Source organism: Strigops habroptila, chromosome W, assembly GCF_004027225.2.
Source record: "Strigops habroptila isolate Jane chromosome W, bStrHab1.2.pri, whole genome shotgun sequence".
Lineage (NCBI taxonomy): Eukaryota > Metazoa > Chordata > Aves > Psittaciformes > Psittacidae > Strigops > Strigops habroptila.
This window is the reverse complement of record NC_044301.2, coordinates 13,469,576-13,491,673: the sequence shown is the minus strand read 5'-3', so window position 1 is coordinate 13,491,673 and position 22,098 is coordinate 13,469,576. Positions and strand designations below refer to the sequence as shown.

Sequence of the window (22,098 nt, the reverse complement as noted above, 5' to 3'; positions counted from 1 at the left end):
ATAATAAAAAAGAAAATTAAGGTAGTGAATTAAATTTTGAAAGAAAAGTCCTGGACAGAATCCAGCTGAGATGCTGATGCCCTTCTGAAATTTGTGTATATTCTATCAGCAGATCCAGACCTACATTATCTCCATATTCTGAATTAAAGGTCTGGTGATGCAGCAAGAATGATTTTTTTTTTTTTTTTTTTTGCTATGATGTTAAATAGTAATGGTTGCAAATTTTGTCTCCAAAGACTTGGATTTGTAGCACATGGGGTTTTAGCAATAAAAAGCCTGCATGAATTTCATTGACATTCCTACACCCATTGATTTCACAATATGCCAATCTCAGCTGACACAAAGAATTGTCATTTAACAGGAAAACACAAAGAGATCTTTCATTAACACTCTCTTTAACTTAAGTGTTGCAGATGCCTCTCCCAAACTTCTCAGATACACCACAGGAGCACAGGGTTAATGGCAAGAAATGACAGATGAAATATTTTTAAATGACTACATCTTTAAAAATTAAAAACTTTAAAGAAAGATACTGCATTTATAATTGCCAATGGTAAAAGAAAACGATTGTTCAACAGAATTTTTTTAATCAAGCAATATGGAATTGAGATTGTAAAAACATACTGAGACACTGGATATATTTTCAAAGCCCAACGGAGCTGTATGTCACTACAGATGAGTAACTACAGCTTGGAGCAACAAATCAACATATCTTCATCTGAGAAAAGTAAAAAAGGTTTGAGCAACTTTATTTGCAGTTGCCTTTTTTTTTGGGGTGTTGTTTTTTTTGGTTTGGTTTAGGGTTTTTTTTGCCCCCACCCAATCTGGGAAGAACAAATATCTTACCTGTCTCTGCAAGATCAAGTATAATCTGCCCTTTAAAAGTCTAAAGCAGTGAGGCCAAGAAATACTGTTTGCCTGTGTACTTAATAAAAATTACACCCTTGAGTAGGCTGGAAGAAAATACATAATGTATATTTGTTGAAGGAGTAATCATATGACCCCATGGACAAACTGTGCAGCGTACCACAAATTATTTCATTAATTAAAATAGCTTTGTCTTAAGGAGTGTCTCTCAGTTTCAAAACCAAGTTAAAAATAAATTTCCTTGCCAAGGTTCGTAACAATATTTTTGATTATTAAAATGAAAAGACATTAGAAATAGAATGTGCTCTTTACTTTTAAAGTAAACATCATATTCTGCTTTCCTCTTAGAGATTCCACAGAGGAAACTGAAGCTGAGACAGAACTGTCCAAGAAAACACACATTACCTGCACCAACATGATAATTCTTAGCATAAACATCGTACTATCAGTTTTTAAAGTACAAGTAGTTTGTAAGTATAATAAGTAAGGATTGTGGAAAAATCAGCTAAAAGGTTTTAACCAAATTATCTTTTAGTTCTGAATCAAAATATATTTTGCCTTCACAGTGTTGATTTGTTGTACAAAACTGAAACCTGAAAACAAAGTCATATAGTTTCCATCTGAAAACTGCAATATCCCTTAATTTTTCATTTTCCTTTTTATTGGAAAACCATCAAGAAAATCTTTGCCATTCATTTTTGCCTACATTGCTGGGAGACAAAGGAGCAGCACAGCTACTTCTAAAGTACAGTCAAAGGAATTCTTTTCAAACTGGAGCTACATAAAATTTAGTCCCAAGACTCTGATGCTGCAGTTTGTGAAAGTCAGAGGTGCATATGCTAATGCTGTGAGAACTGAGATGCTTATAATATCCCTGGCCACGAACAGCCAGAAATCATGTTGTCCCTGAATGGCAGCATTCCCATTTTCTCCATGGAGAATGAATGCACTGCAAGTAAATGAAAAGAATATTCTTGTTCCTGTCAGAAAACAAAATCCTAGCTCCCCATTTTTCATTGTCAACTATTTGCCTAAAAAGCGGGCAGGCCATTCATTTATACTGATACTAGATTAAGATTATGATGATAATAATAAAGGCTTTACTGGATAAACAGACATGAAAGTCAGTGATAGGGAAACATCTATATTCCAAATATTTCATTAGCTACATGAGAAAAGTGAGATTATCAGTCATGTTGGTTTTTGGGTTTTGTTGGTTTTGGGGTTTTTTTTTTTATTCTTATTAGCTACAAACAATCACTGCTGAAAAGAATTTGGAAAGTAGGTGCTAAACCTTGGTGTACTGACATGGCCAGTTAGTTGAAAAACTGAGACGTGGGGGAATATTTTACTGACAATTATACATCAGTGTGTATCGTGCACTGTCTTCGACTTATTTACTACAATGGGATGCACGATTCCAGATAATAAAGGCACTTATGCTTTTGGTCAATATTAGGGAATCAACAATTCTGGAATCAGATTCAGACACAAGCGTGGCAGCAGGTCACCCAAAAGAAGAGCTGGAATAGTTAAGGGGAGGAACAGTTGTATCACAGCGCTCTCATGTAAGTTAATACATTTTGAAGACTACGTTAATTGTTCCCTAATTCTTACTTTTCTTACACTGTGACTTGACCTACAGTGATGTAGAGACATAGAGGTAATAAGAATCAAAATAAATACTCTTAGCAGAAAAATGTGAAGAACACTTATTAGAGATATTATGGTACCAAAATATGTAGTTGCACTTCTGTTACTACTGAAACATTTTGAAAGACTAGGTGAATTTCTCCACAGCTTTTAGAAAGAGACAATCAGAAAAAACAATTCATAGTGTTAAAAGGCAACCACAGAAAACTCTTTCAGTTTGACTTTTTCTTACCAGTTGCTTTGAAATTACTTTAAAGCTGAATTAATTTAAATTCATCGATGCAATTTTCTTCCTTCGAGGACAATTTTGCTTTAAACAGTAATCGAAAAACAGAAACAAATTTCAAACTCTCAAAATATTTTTCAAATAGATGTTCATTGTCTGTTATCCCAGTCATTCATAATTAGAAAACACACAAATATATATGTGCAGTGGCTTCAAATGTGTTATTTTTGGCATCTGTTTAATGTATACATTCGATGTTCAATAAAATCTCCTTTGCAGCAGCAGTTGCTACAAGTGAATGGTTTCTAAATTCTACCATGCTATCTTTTGCATGTTTTTCCACTTTTTTTTAAGACTAAGTATGCCTAAAAAACATTTTTAAACCCCTGGTGAATGTATTCAGAACTAGAATGTGGCCCTCCTATCCAACTGCTTCTCAGCTACTTCAAGTGAATGTAATTGTTTTTCAGTCATGAGACACCTTTGGAATAACCCTCTGTGTTTTGGCCAACACAGTGGTCATCAAGTATTAAACCTTGGAGAAATTACAGCACTTCTTAAAACAGCAAAGGGAATTTAAACTCAAGTGATTGACCAATAAGTGATCATTAAAGAGTTTTTTGTTGTTACTGCTTTTGTTTGTTTGGTTTCCCCTTATAGGTTTAGAATTTTATGAAATAAGTCTTAGAACCACATAAAAATTGTAGGATATCCTTTTGATAACAACTGCAATAATTATAACCACATTTTACTTCTGTATGCTTAAATCATAATATTGATGAGCTACATTTGTAATCCAAAAGATCACTGTCTTGAATATGTATCCCTTAATATTTTCTCAGATTCATATTTAAAAGACATTTCTACTGGCAGTTTCCAAAATACACCAGCAGAAGAGGGATGGGAAGTAAGAAATCTGTACCACTGTGAGATTTCACCTACAACCTGTCTCATTTCTTATGTGTGATTCTAACTCAGTCATGCATTCTTTGTATATCTTATATGCCAGCTGACAGCAACTTCCCCCCCCCAAGAAACCCAATAATAAACTTTTTAACTTTACCAGAATACTCTCAAGGTACCAAAAAAGTGCCATTTTAAAAAACTTTCTTACTTACTTGAAAACTTTCAAGCATGTTAATGGTGCTTGCTAACAGGACTTGATTTCTAAAAATAAATGTAATTTACCATCTATTTTTGGTGGACAGCCATGGAAAGCTGCTATGCAGAAATATGATTGCACTTACTGCAACTATGTGTGCAAATGAATAGCTGCATGCAAAGGTAGACATTTTCTGTACTTAAAAGATGTAATCTGAATGAAGAAATCAAGAAGATATATTTTCTAGAAGTTTTTCTCTACATATGCAAGACAAGTGAACTCTTTTGAATATTTCTATCAAGAAAAAACCCCTTCTACTATAAAAAATAGATTACCTATCATTATTTCTTCTGTTTCCTTTTTACTGTTCAGTCATTCTCACTAAGGTTTCCTTTCCTACTTTCACTTTCAGTTTTCCAAATGTGAATTGATCTATCCTTGCCACTTTGCTAGGCCAGCCTACCTGTAGTTTACCTTTCCTGGTATCTTTCTTATCTATCACATCCAATCTCATTTGTATTAATTTGAGTACTAATCTTCTTGTCATAAGGTTAAGTATAAAAACAAACAAACAAACAAAAAAACAAACCACAAAATCCACAAACAAACAAAAAACATCCTGGCATGTTGTTCTTGATAAGAAGGAACCATCTTTAGAACCAGTTTTCATTTATCTGAATCTGAGCCATGCACTATATGCATGGCTGTCAATAACATTGTCCTGGGTTCAGCTGTAACAGTTATTTTTCTCCTTCTTAGTAGCTGGTGCAGTGCTGTGTTTTTGACTTTAGCCTGAGAATAATGCTGATAACACACCAATGTTTTAGTTGTTGCTAAGTAATGCTTACTCTGATCAAGTATTTTTCAGTCTCTCATGCTCTGCCAGGGAGCAGGGGCACAAGAAGATGGAGAAGACAGGAGAAAGCAGAGACAGGACACCTGACCCAAACTAGCCAAAGGGGCATTCCATACCACAGCATGTCATGCCCAGTATATAAACAGGGGGGGTGGGAGTCACCCAGAAGGCCCAGATCACTGCTCTGGGTATCAGTCAGTGGGTGGTGAGCAATAGTACTGTGCATCACTTGTGTTTATTGGTTTTTTCCCACTCCCCTTTTAGTTCCATATGGCCAGTGCGAAAGTCTAATGGAGAGTGGAGACTAACAGTAGACTATCGTGGCCTGCTAGACGGAATAAGGTCAAGGGACCTGCACAGGAGAGTCAATTTATTGGAAGAAAATGGCAAGATGGATGTCACCAGATCCCCACAGATATGATCAACAAGAAAACAGCAATGTCTCCACCAACTAACAAGAAAGAAACACAAGCTTTCTTAGGTGTTGTGGGGTTCTGGAGAATGCACGTCCCAAATTACAGTCTGATTGTAAGCCCTCTCTATCACATGACCCGGATGAAGAATGATTTCAAATGGGGCCCTGAGCAACAACAAGCCTTTGAACAAATTAAACGAGAAATAGTTCATGCAGTAGCCCTTGGAGCAGTCCGGACCAGGCCAGATGTGAAAAATGTGCTCTATACCGCAGCCGGGGAGAATGGTCCTACCTGGATCCTCTGGCAGAAAGCTCCAGGGGAGACTCGAGGTCGACCCCTCGGCTTTTGGAGTCGGGGATATAGAGGATCCGAGGCCAGCTATACTCCCACTGAAAAAGATATACTGGCAGCCTATGAAGGGGATCAAGCTGCCTCAGAAGTGATTGGAACTGAAGTGTAGCTCCTCCTGGCACCCCGGTTGCATGTGCTGGGCTGGATGTTCAAAGGCACGGTCTCCTCTACACATCATGCAACTGATGCTACATGGAGTAAGTGGGCCACACAATAAGCACAAATAGGAAATTCCAGTCATCCAGGAATTCTCGAAGACATCATGGACTGGCCAGAGGGCAAAGAATTTGTAATGTCACCAAAGGAGGAGGTGATGCGTACTGAAGAAGCCCCACCATATAATAAACTGTCAGAAAGTGAGAAGCAATATGCCTTGTTTACTGATGGGTCCTGCCCTATTGTGGGAAAGCATCGGAGATGGAAGGCAGCTGTGTGGAGTCCCCTGGGACAAGTTGCAGAAACTGCTGAAGGAGAGGGTGAATCAAGTCAGTTTGCAGAGGTGAAAGCCATCCAGCTGGCCTTGGACATTGCTGAACGAGAAAAATGGCCAGTACTTTATCTCTGGACTGACTCATGGATGGTGGCAAATGCCCTGTGGGGGTGGTTGCAGCAATGGAAGCAGAGCAACTGGCAATGCAGAAGTAAACCCATCTGGGCTGCTGCACTGTGGCGAAATATCGCTGCCCGGGTGCAGAACCTGGCGGTGAAGATAAGACATGTAGATGCTCATGTACCCAAGTGTCTGGCCACTGAGGAACACCAGAACAACCAGCAAGTGGATAAAGCTGCTAAGATTGAAGTGGCTCAGATGGACTTAGATTGGCAGCATAAAAGTGAATTATTTTTAGCCCGGTGGGCCCATGACCCCTCAGGCCATCAAGGCAGAGATGCAACATATAGATGGGCTCGTGATCGAGGGGTGGACTTAACAATGGACACTATGGCTCAGGTTATTCATGAATGTGAAACGTGCTGCAATTAAGAAAGCCAAGCGGTTACAGCCTCTCTGGTATGGAGGACGATGGCTGAAGTACAAATATGGGGAGGCCTGGCAGATTGACTATATCACACTCCCACCGACCTGCCAAGGCAAGTGCCGTGTGCTTACCATGGTGGAAGCAACCACTGGATGGCTGGAAACATACACTCTGCCCCACCCCACTGCCCGGAACACTATCCTGGGCCTTGAGAAACAAGTCTTGTGGTGACATGGCACTCCAAAAAGAATTGAGTGAGACAATGGGACTCATTTCCACAACAATCTTATAGGCACTTGGGCCGAAGAGCATGGCACTGAGTGGGTATATCACATCTACTATCATGCACCAGCCTCTGGGAAAATCGAATGGTACAATGGGCTGTTAAAAACTACATCAGCTAGATGCCCATCTCCACCACTCTGGGCTTTGAAAAGAAGATAGGTGCTTTCAGGATTCTCAGCAAAGAATAAAGTCATGGGAAAGCCGGCAGCAGCAGAACTGTCCTTAGGTCACCATCGACTGACCCTGACTTCCCTCCAACCATCACCCCAGGAAAGAATGAACTTTGATGAAACCAGAGGAGCTCTGCCCTGACCAGACGAGTTCGGCGATGTCATCAGCAGGCAACAGTGCAACACTACACACTGTCTCTCCTGCCCTGAAAGACTGTTACAAGAGATGGAGCCTCACATCACGGACTGGATGAATTCAGCAACTTTATAGGGATTGGTCCACGGACTAAGGAATGATATCTCTCTCGGTGTGGGTGTGGGTGTATATACATATATATATGAGAAACAAAAACGATGGCATATTTTAAAATGTGGGTTCTGAGCATGACGTGAATGGTATGGAATGAGGGGTGGATACTATCCTGGGTTCAGCTATAGCAGTCATTTTTCTCCTTCTTAGTAGCTGGTGCAGTGCTGCGTTTTTAACTTTCAGCCTGGGAACAATGCTGATAACACTGATGGTTTTAGTTGTTGCTAAGGAATGTTTACTCCGACCAAGGATTTTCTCAGTCTCATGCTCTGCCAGGGAGGAGGGGAAGCCAGGAGGAAGCAGAGACGGGACACCTGACCCAAACTAGCCAAAGGGGTATTCCATACCATAGCACGTCATGCCCAGTATATACACTGGGGGGAGTTACCCCGAAGGCCCAGATCGTTGCTCGGGTTGGGCTGGGTATCGATTGGCAGGTGGTGAGCAATTGTATTCTCTCCCCTTGTTATTTCCCTTATCACTATTATTGGTGGTAGCAGTAGTAGTTTTGTATTATACCTTAGTTATTCGACTGTACTTATCTCAACCTGTGGGAGTTACATTCTTTTGATTCTCCTCCCCATCCCTCTGGGATCAGGGGGAGGAAGAAGGAGGGGAGTGAGCGAGCAGCTGGATGGTTCTGAGTTGCTGGCTGGGCTTAAAGCACGACACCAGCCTTCATTTGCCAACCTTTAAAGAGTGAGTCATCCAAATGTTTATGCCTATGCAATCCATAAACATACAGTCACTCTCACTAATGTACTAAGGTAAGTATGCAGCAGGACACATCCTAAACCATAGATATGGCAGATGGATAGATCCAAGATCTATAGGAAATAAACTGGGTCATAACCTAGAAAGCAAAACTGAGAAATCAGCAGTACAGTTAACACAAAACTCCTGACAGTCAGTGGAAAAATTTCATAGATGTCACTAAATCAGGCTCATGTCTTATTTTCCTGGTATATATATGTCCTGGGTTCAGCTATAGCAGTCATTTTTCTCCTTCTTAGTAGCTGGTGCAGTGCTGTGTTTTTAACTTTCAGTCTGAGAACAACGCTGGTAACACTGATGTTTTTAGTTGTTGCTAAGTAATGTTTATTCCAACCAAGGACTTTCTCAGTCTCATGCTTTGCCAGGGAAGAGGGGAAGCCGGGAGGAAACAGAGACAGGACACCTGACCCAAACTGGCCAAAGGGGTATTCCATACCACAGCACATCATGCCCAGTATATAAACCAGGGGGAGTTACCCGGAAGGCCCAGATCACTGCTCGGGTCGGGCTGGGTGTCGGTCGGCGGGTGGTGAGCAATTGTATCCTCTCCCCTTGTTATTTCACTAATCATTATTATCATTGTTGGTAGCAGTAGTGGTTTTGTATTATACCTCAGTTGTGGGACTGCTCTTATCTCAACCCGTGGGAGTTATATTCTTCCGATTCTCCTCCCCATCCCTCCGGGAGCGGGGGTAGGAAGAAGGGGGGGAGTGAGCGAGCAGCTGCGTGGTTCTGAGTTACCGGCTGGGCTCAAACCACGACAGTTCTTTGTGGCGCCCAACGTGGGGCACGAAGGGTTGAGATAACAAAAGATCTGACCAGAGTGTGTCTAATCATATTTGTGATAAGCATTCATTGTTACTACTCGTCACAATGGTGATTATTTGGCTCTCAGACTTGTTGCGCTTGATCTCAGAGTTTCAGAATGTTGTACCTTACTTACAGCCACTATTTGCTGTTTTAGCGTTTATCGGCTGGGGGGCCTGGGCTAATGTTCTTGTTTCACTGTACTTCATGGTAATGACTTGTAATACAATAGACTCATTGATCATGAAACTGGTCTGGTTTGTGCTTCCGGCGTGGCCATCACCTCTATACTTTGGGCGGTATATAATGAAATATTTTAGCAATTGCATATCTTTTTTTTCTCCTCGGGGGGTCAACTTACGAAGGAGGCATTCTCTTTCACCCCCTGTTCCCCCACCAGCCTATTTGCAACTGCAGTTGAGAGTTCTGAAGGTTTTAGATGGCCTTTGAATACCCTTGAAACCTGCCTGCTGATTGTGCTGGGGATCAGCATGTTGGCAAACATACGGAGTGTGTTTTACCCATGGCCATCCCGTCCTGGGACCACCCTATTTCATCTGATCTCGAAAGTTAAGCAGTATCAGGTTCAAATCTGGTCTAGGGTTAGACGATGATATAGGAGGACCACCAAGAGATTTTCCCTGAGGCTGGACAGTCATGAGTGGCAGGGTGTGTGGGATAGTATGGGCAAGTATCTAGGCCAGTGGGCCCCTCCAGTGCTTTGGAACTTCACCACTGAACAAGTGCAACATCCGGAAAAACTAGTAAAACACTTAAACGAGGTGTGCTGTCGTTCTGTTTATACCAGAGAGGGACAACTCGCTGCAACGTGCTGGGGCTTGGCCTATGCCTACAGAGCCTTGCTCAACACTATCCAGCACCTTCGAAGGGAAAAAAATGTCTCTGGATCCGATAGCAAAGCAACAGACAATGCAGCTGTCCCAACTACAAGCACAGCAGCTACTCAAACCCTGACCACAACAGACAACACAGCTACTCCAAGTACAGAAGCTACATCAACCCCAGTGACAAGCACAACAGCTACTCAAACCCTGACCACAAGAGACAACGCAACTACTCCAACTTCAAATACAGCAGCTACACCAACCCCAGTGACAAGCACAGTAGCTACTCAAACCCCAACAGCAACAGTCAACCTGGCTACTCCAAGCACCGCAGCTACACCAACCTCAGTGACAAGCACAGCAGCTACTCAAACCCCGACAGCAACAGACAATGCAGCTGTTCGTGTTACTCAACCCCCAAGCACAACAGCCGCACGAACCCTGGCAACAGACACTGCAGCCACTCCAACCCTAATGGCAGACGCTGCAGCCACTCCAATCCTAGTGGCAGACACTGCAGCCACTCCAACCACAGTGACTAACACTGCAGCTAAACCAAATGGCCAGTTTGTGACAATATTGGTTGCCCCTGTAAGCAAAAGCAAACGAGAGGCGCAAAGAGCAACCCGCGAAGCGAAGAAAGATGAAGACCCAATGCCATTACAACACGGAACAGCATCTCAACAAGAGTTACTACTACGTGGATCAGAGGAAGAGGAAGAAGAAGAAGGGGTCACTTCTCAACCCCGGACCTCAACCGAGATGTGGAATATGCGAAAAGATTTCACCTGTCTTCCAGGGGAGCACATTGTCACCTGGTTGCTCCGATGCTGGGACAATGGGGCCGACGGTCACGAACTAGAAGGTAAGGAAGCCAAGCAGCTGGAATCACTTGCTAGGGAAGGAGGAATTGACAAAGTGACTGCAAGAGAGAAGCGAGCCCTCAGCCTTTGGAGGCAGCTCCTGGCAGCTGTGAAGGAAAGGTTTCCCTACAAAGACGAGTCGCTCAGCCAACTGGACCACGATAGAGAAAGGCATCCAGTCCCTGAGGGAATCAGCCATTCTAGAGATGATCTATCATAGGCCGGATGCCAGGAACACATCCGTAGATCCAGATGAAGTCGAATGTACACGACCCATGTGGCGGAAACTTACACGGAGTGCGCCATCATCATATGCCCACACATTGGCATCAATGACCTGGAATGACGGAATATCACCAACAGTGGATTGCCTGATTCTTCAGTTCCGAGAGTTCGAAGACAATCTCACCCCTTCCATCATTTCAGCTGTGGAAAAGCTGTCCCAGGAGTTCAAACAATTGAGAGACAATTTATCCGATCTATCCAGCTCCCCATGTGTACCAACCCATGTCTCAGCTATTAACAGAAGGCGCCCGACTGCTCGAGAAAGAAAATATAGGAGGTACACGCCACGGGCCACCCTATGGTTTTACCTGCGGGATCACGGAGAAGACATGAGAAAGTGGGATGGAAAACTTAACTCAGTTCTGGAGCAACGGGTGCGTGAACTGAAGAGGAGAACAATGGTCAAGGATGATCCTCCCAGGAAAGCTGCTGCTCCAGTCTCTGGTGAGCAGTTTCCCAGATGGAGTGAAAGAGCTGATTTTACTCCAGCTCCTGTGATAAGGAATACTAATCCCTTTCTACAAGACAGAAGTGGAGAATTTTATGATCACTATTAGAGGGGCCCTGCCTCCAGCCAGGTGGAGGAGAGGCACAATCTGGTTTACTGGACTGTGTGGATCAGATGGCCTGGCACATCAGTCCCACAGAAGTATAAGGCTCTAGTAGATACCGGTGCACAGTGTACTCTGATGCCATCAAGGTATCAAGGGGTGAAACCCATTTATATTTCTGGAGTGACAGGAGGATCCCAAGCGTTAACTATACTGGAAGCTGAAATCAGCCTGACTGGGAGGAAGTGGCAAAAGCACCCCATTGTGACTGGTCCAGGGGCTCCATGCATCCTTGGCATAGACTATCTCAAGAGAGGGTACTTCAAAGACCCAAAAGGGTATAGATGGGCTTTTGGTATCGCTGCCTTGGAGACAGAGGAAATTAAGCAGCTGTCCACCTTGCCTGGTCTCTCAGAGGATCCTTCTGTTGTGGGGTTGCTGAAGGTCGAAGAACAACAAGTGCCAATTGCTGAAGGCCGGTTTTGCCATAAAACGGAATAAGGTCAAGGGACCTGCACAGGAGATTCAAGTTTTGGGAATAAAATGGCAAAATGGACGCCGCCAGATCCCCACAGATGTGGTCAACAAGATAACAGCAATGTCTCCATCAACTAACAAGAAAGAAACACAAGCTTTCGTAGGTGTTGTGGGGTTCTGGAGAATGCACGTCCCAAATTACAGTTCGATTGTAAGCCCTCTCTATCACATGACCCGGAAGAAGAATGATTTCAAATGGGGCCCTGAGCAACAACAAGCCTTTGAACAAATTAAACGAGAGATAGTTCATGCAGTAGCCCTTGGACCAGTCCGGACCAGGCCAGATGTGAAAAATGCACTCTACACCGCAGCTGGGGAGAATGGTCCTACCTGGAGCCTCTGGCAGAAAGCTCCAGGGGAGACTCGAGGTCGACCCCTTGGCTTTTGGAGTCGGGGATATAGAGGATCCGAGGCCAGCTATACTCCCACTGAAAAAGAGATACTGGCAGCCTATGAAGGGGTTCGAGCTGCCTCAGAAGTGATCGGAACTGAAGCGCAGCTCCTCCTGGCACCCCGGTTGCCTGTGCTGGGCTGGATGTTCAAAGGCACGGTCTCCTCTACACATCATGCAACTGGTGCTACATGGAGTAAGTGGGCTACACTAATTACACAACGAGCTCGAATAGGAAATCCCAGTTGTCCAGGAATTCTAGGAGTCATCATGGACTGGCCAGAGGGCAAAGATTTTGGGATGTCACCAGAAGAGGAGGTGATGCATGCTGAAGAGGCCCCACCATATAATGAACTGTCAGAGAGTGAAAAGCAATATGCCTTGTTTACTGATGGGTCCTGCCCTATTGTGGGAAAGCATTGGAGATGGAAGGCAGCTGTGTGGAGTCCCCTGCAACAGGTTGCAGAAACTGCTGAAGGAGAGGGTGAATGGAGTCAGTTTGCAGAGGTGAAAGTCATCCAGCTGGCCTTGGACATTGCTGAATGAGAAAAATGGCCAGTACTTTATCTCTAGACTGACTCAGGGATGGTGGCAAATGCCCTGTGGGGGTGGTTGCAGCAATGGAAGCAGAGCAACTGGCAATGCAGAAGTAAACCCATCTGGGCTGCTGCATTGTGGCAAGATATCGCTGCCCGGGTGCAGAACCTGGTGGTGAATGTACATCGCATAGATGCTCATGTAGCCAAGAGTCGGGCCACTGAGGAACACCAGAACAACCAGCAAGTGGTTAATCTGCTAAGATTGAAGTGGCTCAGATGGACTTAGATTGGCAACATAAGGGTGAATTATTTGTAGCCCAGTGGGCCCATGACCCCTCAGGCCATCAAGGCAGAGATGCAACATATAGATGGGCTCGTGATCGAGGGGTGGACTTAACAATGGACACTATGGCTCAGGTTATTCACGAATGTGAAACATGTGCTGCAATTAAGCAAGCTAAACGATTAAAGCCTCTCTGGAATGGAGGACGATGTCTGAAGTACAAGTATGGGGAGACCTGGCAGATTGACTATATCACACTCCCACTGACCCGCCAAGGCAAGCGCTATGTGCTTACCATGGTGGAAGCAACCACCGGATTGCTGGAAACCTACGCTGTGCCCCACACCACTGCCCGGAACACTCTCCTGGGCCTTGAGAAACAAGTTTTGTGGCGACACGGCACCCCAGAGAGAATTGAGTCAGACAATGGGACTCATTTCCGGAACAACCTTATAGACACTTGGGCCAAAGAGCATGGCATTGAGTGGGTATATCACATCCCCTACCATGCACCAGCCTCTGGGAAAATCGAATGGTACAATGGGCTGTTAAAGACTACACTGAGAGCAATGGGTGGTGGGACTTTCAAACACTGGGATACACATTTACCAAAAGCCACCTGGTTGGTCACCACTAGGGGATCTGCCAACAGGGCTGGCCCAGCCCAATCAGAACTTTTATGTACTGTAGAGGGGGATAAAGTTCCTGTGGTGCACATAAAGAATTTGTTGGGGAAGACAGTCTGGGTTATTCCTGCTTCAGGTAAAGGCAAACCCACTCGTGGGGTTGCTTTTGCTCAGGGACCTGGATATACTTGGTGGGTAATGCGGGAAGATGGGGAAGTCCGATGTGTACCTCAAGGGGATTTGATTTTGGGGGAAAACAGCCAATGAACTCAATTGTACGCTGTTGCCTGCTCTAGAACACTTTTATAGCCCACCAGCTAGATATCTTCAGGTCGCCAGCAACTGACCCTGACTTCCCTCCGATCATCACCTCAACAAAGAATGAATTTTGAGGAAACCAGATGAGCTCAGCAGTGACTAGAGGAGTTTGGCGGTGTCATCAGCAGGCAAGAACCCAACACTACACACGTCCCTCATGCCCTGAAAGACTATTACAAGAGATGGAGCCTGACATCATGGACTGGATGAGTTCAGCAATTTTACAGGGATTGGTCCATGGACTAGGGAATGATATCTTTCGCTGTGTGTGGGTGTGGGTGTATATATGGGACAGGGGTGATGGTGTATTGAGAGATGTGGGATCTGAGCATGATGTGAATGGTATGGAATAAGGGGTGGATACTGTCCTGGGTTCAGCTATAGCAGTCATTTTTCTCCTGCTTAGTAGCTGGTGCAGTGCTGTGTTTTTTAGCTTTCAGCCTGGGAACAACGCTGATAACACTGATGTTTTTAGTAGTTGCTAAGTAATGTTTATTCCAACCAAGGACTTTCTCAGTCTCATGCTTTGCCAGGGAGGAGGGGAAGCCGGGAGGAAACAGAGACAGGACACCTGACCCAAACTGGCCAAAGGGGTATTCCATACCACAGCACGTCATGCCCAGTATATAAACCGGGGGGAGTTACCCGGAAGGCCAGATCACTGCTCGGGTCGGGCTGGGTGTCAGTCGGCGGGTGGTGAGCAATTGTATCCTCTCACCTTGTTATTTCACTAATCATTATTATCATTGTTGGTAGCAGTAGTGTTTTTGTGTTATACCTTAGTTGCGGGACTGCTCTTATCTCAGCCCGTGGGAGTTACATTCTTCCCATTCTCCTCCCCATCCCTCCCGGAGCGGGGGTAGGAAGAAGGGGGGGAGTGAGCGAGCAGCTGTGTGGTTCTAAGTTACCGTTTGGATCAAACAACGAGAATATATGCTGACTTCAGTCTCATACAGAAATTAAAAACTTTATAAATAAACAAATAAATCCATAAATTCAAACTATTTCTCTTCTTTTTTTTTTCCTTTTTTTTTTTTAAATAAATAGACTCCAGGTTTGCAGTTTGTCCAGGAAAACATCTCCTAATAGAAATCCGGAAACAGCTATGGTCATTTGAGTGTGCTTTTGTTAGAATTTGACTCTAGGCTATTTCCAGAAATATGACAATCTTCCATGAAAACAACAATTAACTTTACCCATGTTTATGTATTTAAATTTGTGATGATAACTCTTTCCAAGTTTTATTTCTTGGTAAATCTCTGGTATTTCTGATGAATAGCAGACATGTAAGTGCTATTTTAGAGTCAATAAATAAGTGAATGTCATTAGAAAATTCCACTGGGTTTGTGACTACTGAAATTATGGCCCCACAGGAAAACACACAGAAACCCAGCAGTGAATAATTTAAAGGAAGATAATAGTATCATCTGAATCCCTTAACAAGACCTCAAAATCCTCCAGGCAAGTTTCACAGTCTAGTATATTTATATCTTTCTCTACATAATTATACATCTCTCATCACTGAATTATAGGAATCCATGGACATTTACACTTTGACCAGTGATCATGAAGACAGATCCAAGATACCTATATGAGTATTTTTTATTTTTCACCAGAAGACTATTTCGGAGAATGAGTTTGATTCAAAGCTTGAATGAAGATGAAGGTGGCTGTGATAGGAAATAAGGTTATGTATGCAAAGCCTTTCTTTTGGAACTTCAAAAAAGAAATACAACTCTATAATTTTAATACAAAAAGAAGGAGTCAGGAATCATACATGCAAACACATGCACATTAAAGATTTCTATCAAGCTGTGCAGTGCAACTATTGATTGGGAGCAGCAAGACAGCAGAACCTGATGAATAATTTTAAGATATATGCCATAAAATTTGAAGAACTATGGAAAACAGCTGTAAACAACATGAAATCTTGGTTGACTGGATGCCATTTACATAGAGAACTATGACAGATTCTAGCTAACACTGATTCCACAGGTTCACTTTTTTTACAAAATCATTTTGCAAGTAGTGGTGTTCTTGACACCAGGAAAATGAGGTTATGAAGTTTGATGTGATGAATACCTGGGTGAAAGAGGGAGAGGATAAGAAAAAGATAAAGTTGAAAAAAAAGATTCAAACTTTGACTAACAGGCAATACAATCAAAATGCCAAATGTGACATGGATAAATACTAAAGTGCACCAAAAGAAAATGGATGAAAATAATTACAGAAGAATTCGCTGGAAGTTGGACTAAGAAACATGTCTCCTGAATCAGAAGCATAAACTTCAACATAAGAAGTGAAAAAAAAGGAGAAGCAAGGATAGTTTATAGATGAACAAAAATAGGGAACTGCCAGTTAAAAAAAAAACAACAAACACCTGGGCAAAGAAAAGAAACTTGGCATAGAGTTTAAGTAACTAAAGAAAAAACATATAGCAGATAATGGTCAAATAATGTCCCATAGCCTGGAATTGACAGTGAAAGCTAAACATTAACTAAATACTGTTTGGGAAAGGCATGTGGTATGTAAGAGGTGTAAACTGCTTTGATGGAGACAGATGAGGCCACCAAAAGACTTGCAGGAACTCATAGCTCATACCCAGAGCTCATATACTACCAGCAGGGTAAAGCTTAAACACTGCAGAGTTTGAGCTGTTTGGCACCACTTTCTTTTACAAAAATACTGGATTTAGGGGCTGTCAATCTAAGCTACACTATCCTACTCAGTGGTCTAGGAATGTGCATCTAAGTGGGCATGACAAGATGCTGCTGCTGCTGTAGTTTAAATGATAAAGTAGGACCCTTGATCTGATTAGATAGTTACACTCTGCTACATACTATTAACTGTGCAAAGGAATCTCTGATATTTGTTAGCAATATAGTCTCAGATAATTACAGAACTCTTGTTACAGGGGAAATTGGAAGTGGGACAGTCTAAGGAAGTTTATTTTGAATTCTGAATAAGGGATTGATATCTGAAATAAATTAAGAATGTACTAGAGACCTACAACTGAATAGAGTTAGTGTTCCACTTGCAGCCTTACTCACAAAACACATTTCTTGTTTGAATTAAAAGATCGTCAAATGGTTCATTACATGCTTGTCACAAGTACGGTAAATGAACATTTACCTGAAAACTGTTTTGAAACTGATGAAGGAGAAGCTCATAATGCATTTCCTACCTACAGCTTTTCAAACAATGGCAACTATATGTGAAAATGTAAAACTCACTAAAAAGGTTATATGATTTCAAGAAACTACATAAATAATAAAGTAATGATAAAGAATAACATATAGTCCTATGAATATGTAATACAAGGAAGTGAAAGGTAATGTCTATCCTTGTTCAGAGTAAACAAAGCACATGTTGCCACATTAAGCTTCAATGAATTTTAAATATTCATAAAAATATAATATACTTGATTCCATCTTTCATTTCAAAATATTCCAGAATGCCCATACAACCAAAACCTTACATCTGCACTCAACACTTTCAAACATATAAGGAGGATAGGGCCTTGTGTTCAGTGATGTATAGCAAGATATACAAATATATAACCCACAACTCTGATCTCAATTAAATCACTGTCACTCCACTGATATTAACAGGAGCTTCTACTCTTTTAGATTTCTTTCACCAAGATCCACGTTAACTCCATAACATAAGCTGATTATACAATTACTGCTTATGAATGTGAGTATACTCAAGTGTATGCAACAGCTGTTTAATAACTCACACCAAAATTGCACAACAGCTGAAGACAACAGTTGAAGAAAACTAATTCAGCCTTCATCTGCAGGGAGAGTTTAGCTGGGATGGTCATATCCAAAATGAAATTTGGAACAATACCTTATTCTTACAGAATTTCATCATCAGACAAAATCAACAGTGAATTTAATCGGAACATTTTCATTATTAACTTTAATTCTCAAAGTGTGTTTTTATTTTGTTGCAACTGTTGTATCTACATTTACACAAGGAACATTCTTCAGTATCTCAATTTTCCCTACAATATTATTATATCCACAATGTGCTTTCCTATTATTTACCTAGCCTTATGCTATATATACAAAGTTACTCTTCCAGAAACCAACCTTCCAAAGGTGAAATTCCCACTCTGAACAGAAATTGTAGATGTTATTTGGTCTGAATCTTAATCATATCCTAGGGGTTGTCTTCCTTGATTCCAGATGTGAATAAAAAAGCGTAAACCTAAATTGAAGCTTTCATTTCAAACTGTGTTATATTACTTCCCCCCCCCCCCTTTCTTTTTTACTGCAGAGACTTGGCTATTTTTCAAAAATCATTAACTGCTGTCCTAAAGGGCTGCTCCCACCTCTTTATGCAGGGGAAGGATTCAGTGAGCCACAAAATCAGCAAGAAAAGTTGTACAATATGAAAATAATGCATTTATCAACACAGAATTTGCTTAGACATTATTTATAGAGATATGATTGGCATGGACTTACCCTTAGGGGATCCCTCCATGACATGACCAACATAGGGTCCTTCTTTGAACATTGGCCTGTTATCATTTTGATCAATAACAAAAATATCTAGGTGGACTGGACCATCAATGGTTTTCCCACTTATATCCGTGACCTCAACTTCAAGCTGTATGAACAAAAAGAGAGGAGTAAATTAATCAGTTCACTATCCCAGTGAGCAAGGAGTAAGAAAAAAAAAAAATAGGTGCTGTAACCAGACCCTGCCAAGGATACTACTTGCAGCTTACTCTTTTGGACTAGGCTCAGAGCAGATTTTCAATCTAAGCAAAAGAGAAAGGTGTACATTCAAATGAAGATACCCCTTGGCAACTTGAAAATGTGAAATTCCCTAAAGAATGAAATGACTAGAGTATAAGAAGAAAAAGACCCCCTGTAAATTTGATACTAATCATGTGAAGATTTGGTTAAAATTTTTTTCTTTACCTTTTTCAAGCACATTTAGAGTGGACACATATAGAACTATCACAGTACAACTGACATATCACCTAATGCTCAGTTAAAGGCCTTTTTTTTTTTAAAGGCTAGAATGCATTAGAAATATTAAATACATTTTCTCAATGATGATGCCATGAAGTATTATGTTAGGTAATTTTGACAGTTCTCAGCTTTTCTAATAAGGTATGGAAAGAACAACACATGCAGTCTTATATAAGCAGGTATATATACATATACACACTCACATCCCAATGTATGAAAGCACCTGTTGAATGTAAAGCCAACATATGCAGCTGAAGATTTGCTTGGACTTCCTTTACTAATAAAAACTGGCAAGAAAGATCATACTGTATATCTCAACCCTCCAATTTGCTTGCAATGGAGAGTCACAATAAGTTACCAAAACTCAATCAGTTGTTAGAGCAAACCATGCCAAAACTTCTTAGATAATAGAAAAGGCCAAATGAGATTACAAGTGCATGCTATACCTGCAGCAAAGCAAATCAGTAAAATACAGCAATAAACAGATCAGAGACACAGATCTCATTCACCTACTCTACCCTCCCCAGACTCAAGTCTTTAATGGAGTTAAGCCAGCTAGAAAATGAACCTGAGCGCAGACACTAATATCACTCTCTTCCAGTCTTTCCCTGAGAAAGTGGTAGCAGCAGGGGCTGGAAGTCTCTGAGTGTTTTGTTTATTCTGTTAATTTATTCTTCATTGCCATGTCTTATACCTGTAAATTATTTATAAGTTAGTGATAAATCCTACTGGGAAAGAATTAGGTCAGAATTCTAATTCCTTATGAAATTGGATGGTTTATTATCACATCTCCCTGTATTTTGTCATGCTTATAAATACATTCCACTTTTATAATTCAATGTGCTGCATGTGAGTAGGAGTATTTGTCATGAGTAAACTATCTACTCATATAGACTATTTGTAAATAGTGTCACAGTCCATTTTAACATCTGCTCGCTGCTTATCCTCACTTCTCCAGCAATTGTTCTTACAAGCTTTTCCCAAGTCTTACTTTTTACTAGATATATAGCTTAACAGCTTAAAAGCAAACTCTGATGTGAAGTCAACCAATTCATGTGGCACTGGCACAGCTGAAGCTTTATAGGGGCACATGCCCCTTCAATTTCCAGGGCTTGTTTAACTCTGTACTCTGAAGTCAATGTAGTAATCTTTGGATTGCATATGATGAGATGGGGACTAGGAAGGAAAATGCAATCTTATTACTGAACTACATTAAAGCTAGATACAGTTTTAGATACAGTTGGAAATTGCTGACAAAAAGAATCATAGAATTCTTGGGTTGGAAGAGACCTTTAAAGGTCATCTAGTTCCAACCCCTCTGCAGTGAGCAGGGACATCTTCAAATAGATCAGGTTGTTCAGTGCCCCATCCAGCCTGAACTTGAATGTTTCCAGGGATGGGGCATCTACCACCTCTCTGGGCAACCTGTGCCAGTGTCTCACCACCCTCACAGTAAAGAATTTCTTCCTAATATCTAGTCTAAATCTGCCCTCTTTCAGTTTAAAGCCATTACCCCTTGTCTTATTGCAACAGGCCCAGCTAAAAAATTTATTCCCATCTTTCTTATAACCCTCTTTAGGTACTGGAAGGCTGTTCTAAGGTCTCCCTGGAGCCTTCTCTTCTCCAGGCTGAACAAGTCCAACTCTATGAGCCTTTCCTCAATAGGAGAGGTGCTCCATCCCTCTGAGCATTTTTGTGTTCCTCCTCTGGACCCACTCCAACAGGTCCATGCCTTTCCTGAGCTGAGGGCTCTAGAGCTGGACACTTTATCTTAGTAAATGTTAACTCATCAAACCTATGTTAATTGCTTTGAGAAACAGAATAGTAATATTTCTCTGTGAAATTCCAGCAAATTCATTTTCAAATTCAAGATAATTTGCTCTTAATCTATCTCTTAATATTAAGTCCACCATGTCTGAGACCAATGACAGGTCCATAGGAACAGTTACATGATCTCTGCTTCATTCAGAGGACTTTATTAATCTTTGCACAATAATTTCCAGGCATTATGGCTTAAGTCAGCAGCTCCATTTAAACCCACTGTTCTACAATATTTTCAAAATAAAAGCCTGCAGCTCCAAAATTATGACCATCTATCTTTACATGACTAGTTTGTGAAAGAAGCTGCCTTAGATCTTATCTTGTAAAAAAAAACCCAACAAAACACACACACAAAAAAAATCCATAAAGCCCCATCACTCACAAAACAAAAACAACAACAAAGCAAAGAAATGATGAAGAAAAGCAACACAAATATACTGTTGCTTAAAAAAACCCCAACACATGCAAGAGAAAGAAGCATTCAAGTGAAAGACAATATTGGCACAAAAAACCAAATTACTTTGAACAGGCTGTAAATAAAACCAGGTGTAAAATTAGATTGTGCCTAACTGTCAGAAAAGCAAGATTTCAGTCTTTCAATAAAGAAAGGCGGTAAAGTCTATCTAGATTTAGTGTAAAACTTAACTGATATGTGAAAGGTACCAAGAGATTGCAATTGAACATTCAGAAAGTATCTAAGTTTCTACCTGATTATAACAACATCATCTAAGTAAAGGTGGTAAGTATAAAGACAGATTTGAACAAATTGACCAAAAAAAAAAAAAATCTGCAGAGCTCTGCAGCTATTTATTATGTAAAAACCTGAGAAGATTGACTATGCTTTCAATGTTCCAACTTAAAAGTTATAGAATTATGTTCATAATGATGAAGTCATGTTCATCATAATCTAACTGGTCATATTTTCAGGAACACTTGAGGCTAAATTCCAATTTCATTTTTGACAAAAATATACATAAAAGCAACAAAGGATAAGCAAGAGTTTATGAGAACTGTTATACCTCACAAGATAAGTCTCCATGATACAATACAAAGCAGACTTTGGCTATTGCTTCTAGTATATCTAAGAAACACTGATAAAATTAAGCACACCAATAAAACAGGGAAAGGGAATATAAAACTGAAAACTGCAGGCAGGAGTAGATTTTAGCCTATTTGTCTAGATAAACTCTTACTCGATACTCTCCCTTCTCAAAAGGTACTTGACTTCCCATTCAATTTTCTTCACCATATCTGAAG

At 41.2% G+C, this 22,098-nt stretch overlaps 1 protein-coding gene across 1 annotated transcript in view; it reads right to left on the bottom strand.

Annotated features, from left to right (window-relative positions):
- The window catches only part of LOC115619248 (cadherin-13), a 297,405-nt gene that overhangs the window by 181,235 nt on the left and 94,072 nt on the right, over positions 1 to 22,098 (bottom strand). Inside the window, exon 4 of the mRNA XM_030511297.1 lies at positions 18,505 to 18,649. Within this exon, the coding sequence (XP_030367157.1) occupies positions 18,505 to 18,649 (145 nt within the window). The remainder of the gene's footprint in view (positions 1 to 18,504; positions 18,650 to 22,098) is intronic.